Source organism: Pangasianodon hypophthalmus, chromosome 23 (assembly GCF_027358585.1).
Source record: "Pangasianodon hypophthalmus isolate fPanHyp1 chromosome 23, fPanHyp1.pri, whole genome shotgun sequence".
Classification (NCBI taxonomy): Eukaryota; Metazoa; Chordata; class Actinopteri; order Siluriformes; family Pangasiidae; genus Pangasianodon; species Pangasianodon hypophthalmus.
This window is the reverse complement of record NC_069732.1, coordinates 18,861,237-18,872,241: the sequence shown is the minus strand read 5'-3', so window position 1 is coordinate 18,872,241 and position 11,005 is coordinate 18,861,237. Positions and strand designations below refer to the sequence as shown.

General features: G+C 34.7%; 1 protein-coding gene across 2 annotated transcripts; it reads left to right on the top strand.

Annotated features, from left to right (window-relative positions):
- The first annotated feature begins 381 nt into the window (after positions 1-381).
- si:ch211-133n4.6 (uncharacterized protein LOC797776 homolog) lies at positions 382-4,502 on the top strand. 2 transcript variants are annotated; one of them, XM_053228248.1, is made up of 10 exons: positions 382-502; positions 1,236-1,294; positions 1,755-1,790; positions 1,910-1,942; positions 2,016-2,083; positions 2,891-2,918; positions 3,018-3,056; positions 3,194-3,223; positions 3,478-3,510; positions 3,622-4,502. In XM_053228248.1, exons 1-10 carry the CDS (start codon positions 492-494, stop codon positions 3,759-3,761), a joined length of 477 nt encoding a protein of 158 aa, XP_053084223.1. In that variant the 5' UTR covers positions 382-491; the 3' UTR covers positions 3,762-4,502. The 2 variants fall into 2 exon arrangements, with proteins under 2 accessions (XP_053084223.1, XP_053084224.1); XM_053228249.1 differs by having other exon boundaries at positions 383-502; positions 2,043-2,083.
- Positions 4,503-11,005: the final 6,503 nt, after the last annotated feature.

Sequence of the window (11,005 nt, the reverse complement as noted above, 5' to 3'; positions counted from 1 at the left end):
TCACGAAACAGCTCAGTGCGCAGCCATGACCTTGGTACCTGGCACCAGCTCAACACTACCTCAGCGTGTGTAACGTAGATACTGAACTTTCCACGGGGGGGGGGGACTTCTTTGGGAACTTATTTTGTGTGGGGTGAATCAGTGGTATAAGATTTAATGTTAAATATGTTGCAGATAACAAAAGGTTTAGTGTGAGGCAACAATTTGCCCATGGGGAGGGATAATGAAAAAACCTTTAAGGAAAATGCAGGAAAGTAAGCGATATAGGAATCCTTACATTAAGCCACACAATTAATGTAATTCAAGCTGATGCTGTTTTTTTCTCTATCCTCTTCTTTCACAATAAGGGGTCTCTCCTCCCACATTCCCAGTGTTCTTTGGATGCATATAAAAAGCCTGGGCATCTCATGACTCCTCAGCAGCAGTGAAAGTGCAATATTAAGCCCTGTACTGTACGTTACAGCATACGAGAAAGACCATAACCTCCAAACATGCTGACCAGGTAATAAGATATTCTTGTGTGATTGTATTGTTGTATTGTATATTATGCTGTCATGAACCCTAAGATTATTCATTTTGAATTGTTTGTGATTACTGTTTGTCATAACCCTTGTGATTGACTTCATATGCTTTATTTATTTCTTCATCATGTGCCATGGAGATATTAAGGATCCATTATGGATCCATATGGATCCATTCTGTTTTGACTGATGGTTATACTGGCAGTATAGCATGTGTATAGTATAGGCAAATATACATAACTATAGTACTAGAGAGTTTACCTAAAATGGGATGCTGTGGGATATTGTAATGAAACTCTACATAATAACTTTCTATATTATGCATTGACTGTGTGAATGAAGACCAATGAATACTATGTTCTTTACAAACCAATTCTTCTCTAATGCTGATAGACATAAGGCATAATTAAATCGTGTATTACACTGTCAATCATGAATTAACTTATTCAGTGTGCCTTCTGAATCTTAGTTAATAATTAAAAACACATTCACATCCTGCTGGAGAGAGTGAGTTGTGTCAACACTGCAAAAGTGTATGTTTCTGATTCTGAGCATGTTTGTCCATAAATGTATCCCTCCAGTCCAGCATGGAAGAATAATATTAATGATAATGTCAGTTCAGAATTTTAGAGTATTGCACCAAATGACATTGTCAGTTTGAATATCATTTCCTCTCAGAATACATCATAACTTTGTTCTATTTTAATAATCCAGGAATATTATCATCTTCTGCACACTAGCAGTGCTGCTGGCTGAAGCAGACCTAGATGCAGGTGAGTGTTTAGTAAAAATGATAGAAGAGGCTGTGCATGTTCAAATAATAAACATAGCACACTGTAAAACTGTAGCTAACCACTTTATTTTTAGTTGTATTTTTAAAATGACTTTAATTCAGCTCTCAGTTACCATTGTATACTGCAAACTAAAACTAAACTATAAGTAAACAAACAAACAAAAAAAAAAAAAACAGAAAAGCAAAACAAAACAAAAAACTATAACTAAAAACTGTTTGATGTTGTATGGAAATTTTCTAAAATACAACAAAATGACAAAGCATAATAATTATGTGTAATGCATTGTACATTTGCTGAAATGTATAGGAGATGTGCTAAAAGTTCAGTGTTGTACACAGTTTCCAGTGAAACAGATTGTTTTGGACAAAAGTGTATATCTAGCCTATGCTAATTGGAATTTCATGTAAATATTTTCTTTCTTTCTTTCTTTCTTTTTAAGTTAATGGAGGTCTTCAAGCCATGTCTACAGGAACAGGTTTGTCTGTGAGAAACATATTATAGGTGTAGTGAAAAATATAATGAAAAATATAAATATAAATGAAGTATATTCTATTCCAGTGTAGCATTAGTGTAAAATTGATCCACTTTTAACAGATCAGGACTCCACCTCTGATGAGGCTCCAACTGGTGAGTCTACAAACCCACTAGTGCTTTGGAAGCATGTCACAGTCTGCAGTGTATTTATCTTTGTGAATCTCAGTTATGTCCTTTATGATTATCTTCACAGAAAGCATGAACTCTGTGTCACCTGACCAGCCCAACGGTGAGGTGGTTGTATTGTGCTGTGAAGTTACTGGATCTTGTATGAGCTGAGTTTATGTAAACTGAGTTTATGTAAACTTTATGTAAACTTTGGAAGCAACGCTTGGAGTTTTGTTTAATTTACATTTACACTGTTGATGAAAATTTTTTACCTCACAGTTGGTGGACTGTTTGAAATTGTAGTTGTAGTTTACATACAAAATCAACAAAAACATTTATAATTAAAGTATCTGGATATTAACACGTGAATATATGCACGGAATCAAAATGTATATACTTATTCCAGGAAAGAGATGATAAATGATAAACAGAAGAATACACATTCTGCTGTTAGATGCTGTTAAATCTTTTGCTACTGAACTGAAACTCCTGAAATGTAGTAGCAGTAGTAGTAGTAGTAGACTGCCATCTAGTGGTAAATGTGATACTCTAGTCTAGTTTTACCATATTTATAATAATTAGAATATCTAAAGATATTCCATGTTTCACCTTTCACATCAATGTGTGACTGTTACAGCTATTTCCTGCTTCATCTATATATGCTATATATGCATCATCTAATTCGCTGTTTGTCTGTAATGCTTTGCACAATGTATAATCTCGTATATACATATATATATATATAAAACAGGGTAACTTTAGTACATTTGGGAATTCATGTCATTTTCAAATCATAATTAACTATATGTTCCAAAACAATATTTTAGCTTTTTTATGTTAATTTTTTTATGGCAGTTTTATGAGGACCGTACCATACAACCCAGAAAATGCCATGTAGAAAACATTTTAATTTTTCTTTGATCTACAGGTGAGCTACAACATTATAACGGAGCCACAGCTGGTAAGAATAAGCACAGCTGTTTTGCCCTTTTGAAAGTGATGTGGATTCAATATTAATATGTTAATATCAGACTGGTTAATATAACAATTTCCCTTGAAGATGCAAGCAGCACAAGTGCAGAAGCAGGTCAGGCTGCTGGTAAGTAACAAATATGTTTTTTTTTTTAAAAAAAATTCACAAGCCAATCACTGAATGACAGACCACAGGAGAATGTAATTCTGAATTAAAAAATGTGAAATTAAACACAAATCCTATGGTTCTATCACTGCTTTAAGGGCCTCAAGTCAATGATGTGACAACAGCTGGTGAGTTGATTTTGAAATTTATGTTTAACTTAAATCAGCATTTATGAGAATATAGAAGACTACTACATTTGTCACACTGTGAATGAAAGAAGAAAAAAATAAGACTTTTCTGGGAGGTGTACTGTTTCCTTTGTATTTCAGGAGTAGGATGAACTAGGAGTAAAGAGGGCTTATATTATTAGACCTAACTTATGCACTGACAACCTTCTTGTATGCACTATACTGGAAAATAAGAATCATTTCTTGTTTTGCAGATGGAACAAAATCCAGCACTGAAGAACAAGATGGTAATTTTCTCTTTCTAAAATGGCCAAAATTCTTAGGGATATGAGCAAACATCATTTTTACATTGACTCTGTGTTTTTGTGTAATCTAATCAAAATCTCTAAAATCATCAGAGAATGAGAGTCCAGAGTCAGAAGAAGTGGTGAAGGCAGCTCCAGTGCAGCGCGCTACTAAATCACAAACTGCAAACCAACGCAAGCGCAGTAAGCCTGTTGTGGCCTCCAAGAAGAGGATGAGACCCCTTCGCCCCTGAAAAAAGGCTGTGAAGTAAGCACAGACAGGACTACGATAAGAGGAAAGAAAGAAGAAATCTTGTATTAAGTGGCATTTTGTTTTGTTGCTTTATTTTGTTTTGTTGCTTTACTTCAATAACCAAGAATTAGATGTGATTCTGTTGTGACGTACTGTACTGAATGTTTGTTTGTTTGCTTGTGGTTTTATTTGTTGTGAAACTAGCATTTAGCACAGATTTTACAGTCTCAAGGGTGTTTCTCGATTAAATCACTCTTCAAATACGGGGACAAAGCTTGTCAGTCAGGGCTTACTTCATAAACAAGACAGCCAACATCATCTCAGATTACAGTCAGGCTAGACTTGGTAGAGGTCCATTTCTGATTGGAATATAAAATTCTAGGTGTTAATTCAACATTTATCATCAGGAAAATACTAAATATCTCTCAGAAGCCCAGGCTTGATTATGCTTTTTTTTTCCACTGGTGCTGGTTACCTGAATACTGTGTGTTCAGTCTAGCCATAGCTTTTTAGGGAACAGTAGTTAAAATGTTTTTTACAACAGAAAAACTGCAAAACCTTGCTTTCAACACAAACTCAGTGTTTAAAGTGTTTCTTTCTTTTGTCATTGATCCCATTTTTATAAGAAACAGTATTTATCATTATTAAATATAATTTTCCAATATCAAAATCATGAATGTGTTATTCATAAATAATTCTTTCTGTATATTGTATGACCAAATAAACTTCGAAGCAAATAAGACTTAAGAAATGCAGACTTTGTCCTTAATCAGTGTGTGTACATATTTATATAACATTTATCTATGAGTGTTTCAACAACAACAACAACAACAACAATAATAATAATAATAATAATAATAAACATTAACTTAGACTTTTTCATTTTTTAAAATTTACCAATCTAAAGTGTAGCCTGAAAAACAAAAATAAATATGGCTTTCGGATTTCAGCATCCTAAAAAAATCATATCTGGAGACCAGCTGGCCTCAAAGTTGTCACTAATTACACAATCTACTTCCTGTTCAAAAATAACATGGAAATTATAATGCACCAAGTGACAAGTTTGGGGCCTCTGCTGACTAGAAAATGTCTCCTTTTACACCACCTAACTGTTGAAGTGCATTAGCTCCGCTCCACTGTCCATGAAGGCTGGAAAAAAAGTCTGTGATTGTATAGTATTGTGTCAGATATCACACTCTATACCTTTCTCTCCGACAATATATGCCAGTGTCTCACTGCCATCACTATTCTGGGCTGGTAAAGGTCAGGCCTTTCTCTTGTGTTGAAGTGGATAGTCTCAAGGCCTCTCCTCTGACTCCCCTGAGACGAGCACAGCTCTCTAAACCACACATTCTGCAGTGAATGAGTTTCTAGCTTGTGGTGGGTCTGTTTTTTCCATTTTATTGTCAGAAGGTTAAAATGCCAAACCCACACAGTGTATTAACACATTGGCGACAGTTCTGTACATGTGCATGCATGACCCCAAAACCAGGCATAAATAACACTACTACTTTTAGTTCCATCTTTTCCAAGGTAGCCCTGGTGTTGGTAAACAAATTTTTTTTGATTGACGTACATTCAAAACATTATGTGTATATAAGATTTAACTGTTTTTTTTATTATTAGCAACACACAGATGTTAGCCATAGTGACTAAGCCAGCAACACAAGCTGGATTACAATCACATAACAAAACTGCTGAGAATATTAATAATATTTTGCAGGATGCTATGCAGAAAAGAATACACCATCTATACGATCACAAGATACCAATAGTAATCGTCAAGTACAATAAAATACAATGTAAACACTTACAAGGCCTGCAGACATTTGGACATAGGATTATAGACAGAAGATTATATTATATTAATAGCATATATGCCTTCAATAGCATATTATTGATAGCATATATGGTATGCTACTTTCTTTGTGAGACATGGTAGCAATTACATGTATGGCTCTCAGATAACCTGGCATAGACGTCTTAACTGATTATATACGGCAAAGGTAGAAAGAATTTTGAAGGAGTAAACCATTTTAACTTATTCAGATCTAACCAAAAAGATTAAAACAACATGGAAATTGTTTCACCTCACAGCAGGCCAGTGACCCAAATCAAATAAATCCAAGCATGTAGTTATTACCGTGCCAACAATATAAGAGAAAAAAAACCCATAGAAGCATATAGGAATTGAAATTGACTCCTTGGTTCACCATATAATGATATCTTCAAGTCACAGACATCAGGGAACTAATTACAAACTATTAAGGATTTACGATCAAAACATAAAAATTATTAAAAATGTTAATGTCTAATTCCGTAAGATCCCCTGAAATGATGATAAAAGCAGTGTGATTTTATATTTCTATATTGTTCACCCAATACAGACGTGAATTTGAGCTTCTGCACTTTTACCTCATAGTTGTTATGTTGCTTCAAATTCAGCGTGCTGGAGCACCGAGCCAAAACAACAACAGTCAGCTTTGTCCTTTTCAATTACATTTGGACTGCAGTGATACACCTGAATAGAACATGAAATAAACCATTCTCACACAACTCATTCAAATAAGTCTATCTGAAACAATAAAGTGAATACCATGTGGCTCTGACTACTGACTCCATCGAAAAGCAAGTGCAAGAGCTCTACCCTGAAGTGAATGGTCCTGACAAACAAAGGCATTTTGTTTTACAGTGAGCATCAGCTTCACCGCTCAATTTGTTAATAATAAACTCCATCATCCATTTAAACACTATGATTATACAAATTATTCCAATTTCATTTCATTCCAATTCCATCATTTTCTGTGACGAATCTCTCAACTGGGGTCAAAATTTTTTTTTAAATATAACCTTCTTCATTCACCAACTCGATTCTCATCACTGTCCCCTGGTGGCAATGCTAAGTGTTACAGCTATTGTTTGATTTCATGTAAAATATCACAGTATTTAATATTCCTTCAGCCTAAATTACAACAGTTATTATTTTTGCTGTGTCAAGTGAAATAATGTTTATAGTTAGGCACTGCCTTGGTCAGGAAAGCTGTTTTCCACTATGTAACTCTGCCCACACAAAACAGAGGTCGATGTCATGGAGAGACAGATTTGTCTGACAGCTCAGCACAAACAACCTATTTGCTATACCATGCCAAGAGGCATTCTTACATTTCAAACATGGTTGCCATTGACTCTTATAAAAGAGTAGTTAGAATAGAAGCTGACACAACATATGCAAAACACACATTTTACTTCGCCAAGGCAGAACAAAGGCAATAAACAAAAACAAAGAACCATGTATGACTAATCAGCAACTAATCATGACTCATCAGCAAATTTTACTTATGTATGAATCTTACTGGAATAGTAATAGGTTCCTGAATTAATACAAAGTGAACACAGTACTTCCTTCCTACTTCCTACAGTAATGCTGTAGGAAGGTGATTAAAGTTGATAAATGTCTTTTAATCTGTTAAATTTCTTCTTTCTTGGAGTTTCCTTACTTGGGTAAATAAGGGAAAACAATGCCATTTGTAGGTCAGTAGCTGGGCTTTTGCTGACAAGCCCAGACTTTCAATGAAAGGCAGCCCCATCTTCCACAAAGATGTCCAGTAAATTTTGGCTCATACAATAGAACAGAAGTGCAGTTGCTCGGTCCTTGGTTCCTTAAACAAACTTATTCTACATCCAGCCAATCTCCAGCTGGCTTTCTGTTGGCATGTTTGGGCTCTTATTGTGTAAGAAATTAGTTAAGCCAAAGAACCCAGAACACAAGCAGGCTCTGAGGATTTTGAAGCAGAAGAAAGAATATGTTTATACCTTTTCATTACGTTTAAATGTTCTTTTCTGTGGATTTTGATATCCAGTTTGACTGAAATGTATCTGGTTATCATTTATGATAGGCTAGTTTAACATATTAAGCCATTATTTTTCATAACTGTTCTTATTCTATGGTTTTTGCTTATTATCTACAAACGTTAAGCTGGTTAGAATTCTTCATGTAAAACAACAGTGGTCGCTGTTTAACACATGCTCTTATAAGAATGGAAACTGATGCCGAATGCCCTAAAACCCTGTATGTCAGCAATTTACACTGGAAAACATATCTGCTAAATGTGTGAAACCTGACCTTAGTGGTTGTTCTTATGTCACATTGCAAAATGTATAAAATGCTTCCCAGAGCCTGCTGTAGCAGTTATTGCATGCAGTCTTTTTAGTTGGGAAACATGCACTCAGAATAACAATTGTAAGGATAAGCTCTGGTGAATGAAATGAATAATTAATTTATTCATAATAATTGTCATATTTATTGGCCAAAATTAATTATGTTGCATATGTGGTCATTTGTTTTAATAAATATTCAACAAATTAATGAACCATAATCAAGCTGTTTTGTTTCTGTATATGTAGTGGAAGCACATTGCTATCTCCATTGCAGGGCACAATCACACAAACACTTCAGACAATTTGGAAATGCCAGTCAGCCTACAATGCATGTCTTGGAACTGGAGGAGAAAACCAGAAAACCCCCAAAGCATGGGGAGAACAGGGAGAAGGCAGAAACCCAACTCCATGGCACCCGAGGTACAAGGCAACAGTGCTAACCACTGAGCCACCGTGCCCACCTATATGTATGTGTATATGTATGTATTTATGTATATATATATTATTATTATCATTATCATTATCATTATTATTATTATTATTATTATTATTATAGATATTGTCTCTCTCTCTCATCATGCAAAACACTTCTGTATAGTTCATGTCAGATTCTTCTTGAGAGGGAACTCTTGAGACAAGGTTTTTTAATAGCATCTAGACAAGCGACTTTAAACACAAACACTTTAAGACCAAAAAAATCAAAGCTGGGAAATGTGGATTGAAGAAGGAAATAGGATTTTTGAATTAGCTGCCAAATATAATGCAATGTAAACATAAAAGCAAGAGACCATTTAAAAATGAAAAATAAAAAGACTAATATAACGGTATATGAATGAGTCATATATCATTATATTAATGCATTTCATATATAAGATGTCACGCATTGAAATAAATATCTAATAGGAGTTTGGTTTAATTTAACAATATGCTTTCTTTATTCAGAAGCGCATGAAATGGCACTTCATCCATCATGCCCTATTATTGTGCTGATAGTTACTCATGCACAACTTAATGTGGTCATGATATACTAAATCTACATCGTGTAAATATTAAAGATACTAAATCTGCATCAGTACATCTACATCATTTACATCAATCTACTTCAACTTAATGAGGCCATGTGATACTAAATCTACGTCATGGAACCGTAATGTGTGTATGGGATATAAGCAAAAAAAAAAAAAACAAAAAAAAAAAACTGTGGACTTTAAAGTGACAATGCTAATAATTAATGAATGTCATATTTATGCATATTATGTTGGAGTATTTATATATAAAAAGGTTAATATGTATATTAAGTTAGGATATGGGTCACTTCATGAAAATTGCAGCCATTCAGATGTATATAAATCACTGGCAATAAAATTTAACATTGCAATGAATTTTGTTAAATATCATAATTAACACCCTGAGATATACAGAAGATAATTTCAATGTCAATTAGTGTCAGAAATTGTGACATTCCTTACCTTACCTAATGAAATAATAATATTTTTTTGTTTTAATTCCTAACTTTTCTGGTAATAAAAGTTTTCCTATTTTAGTACAAAGGCTCCTTAATAGTTATCTATGGGAATGGTTGTTCAGGGTCACAGCCCAATTTTAGGTGCGAGGTCTTTTAAAAGTCGTTGCAATTGTAACTGTTATGTTCAAACTGTTTTAATAAAAACATGGTTTCCATTAGTAATAACAATATTTTGCCTGTCAGTCAGTCAAGCACAATTTATGGTATTTAAAAAACACATGAAAATGACCAGAATTTAGGATTATAGATAAAATCAATATTTTAAAGTTTGTAGTCTTATCATGTCCTGTTTTGGGTATGTTGCGCTCGAAACAGCCAAGCCTTTTTCCCAAGCTCGAATTTCCCACCGGACCCCACATTCAGGCATGACGTGTATCACCCAAGAGTGATACAGATCTCCTACGATACACATCTCCTACGATACACATCTCCTACGATACAGATCTCCTACGATACACATCTCCTACGATACACATCTCCTTACAGACCTACTATAATCATTCAACATGGCAGATCCCAAGCATGTTGACAATCTGTGAGGTTTGTGTCCAGGTAAGTGAAGGGTATAGTGAAGTCACTCAGGTAAACATATATTGCAACTACATTATAATAAAAACTACAATACCTGATCTGGTCTTACCTTAACTTCCCAGTGATGTTTTGTGCATGTGGAGATGCTTTTCTGCTCACCACGGTTGTAAAGAGTGATTATTTGAGTTACTATTTCCTTCCTGGCAGATTGAACCAATCTGGTCATTCTCCTGTGTTCTCTCTCATCAACAAGACGTTTCCACCCACAGAAAAGTGTTGTTCACATAGAGTGTTGTTCACTCAATGTGTTTTTCTATTTGTTTTTTTTTTTTGCACCTTTCTGTGTAAACTCTAGAGATTGTTGTGTGTGAAAATCCCAGGAGATCAGCAGTTTCTGAAATACTCAAACCAGCTGGTATCAACATCCATGCCACAGTTAAAGTCACAGAGATCCCACCTTTTCTTCATTCTGATGTTTGATGTGAACATAAACTGAAGCTCTTGACCTGCATCTGCTTGATTTTATGCATTGCGCTGCTGCCACGTGATTAGCTGATAACTGAATGAATGTGCAGGTGTACAGGTGTTCCTAATAAAGTGGACGGTTAGTGTAGTTATCATAGGAGACTCTGGCCCTGCTTCAATAAAGTGCTAATATATGTATGCAATAGGACAAATATTGTGCACAAAAAGTGGTGCTGTGAGTGATTTACAAAGAATAACTGTGTATATTACTTACAGTGGATATAGAAAATCTACACACTCCTGTTAAAATGGCAGATTTTTATGATGTAAAAAAATGAAACCAAGATAAATCATGTCAGAACTTTTTCTCATCCTCAATGTGAAATTACAGCGTACAAAAATTAAGTGAAAAACAATCAGAAACATTTTAGGGAAAAATAGGGAAAATAAAAAACTTACAATAACCTCTCATATTCTTCTCCTGTCTGGGCTGTGGGTTAGGGCGGCAAGACAGAAGCGCTTTCTCACAAAAAACCATCCAAGCTCAACTAAATCACCCCAAGCGA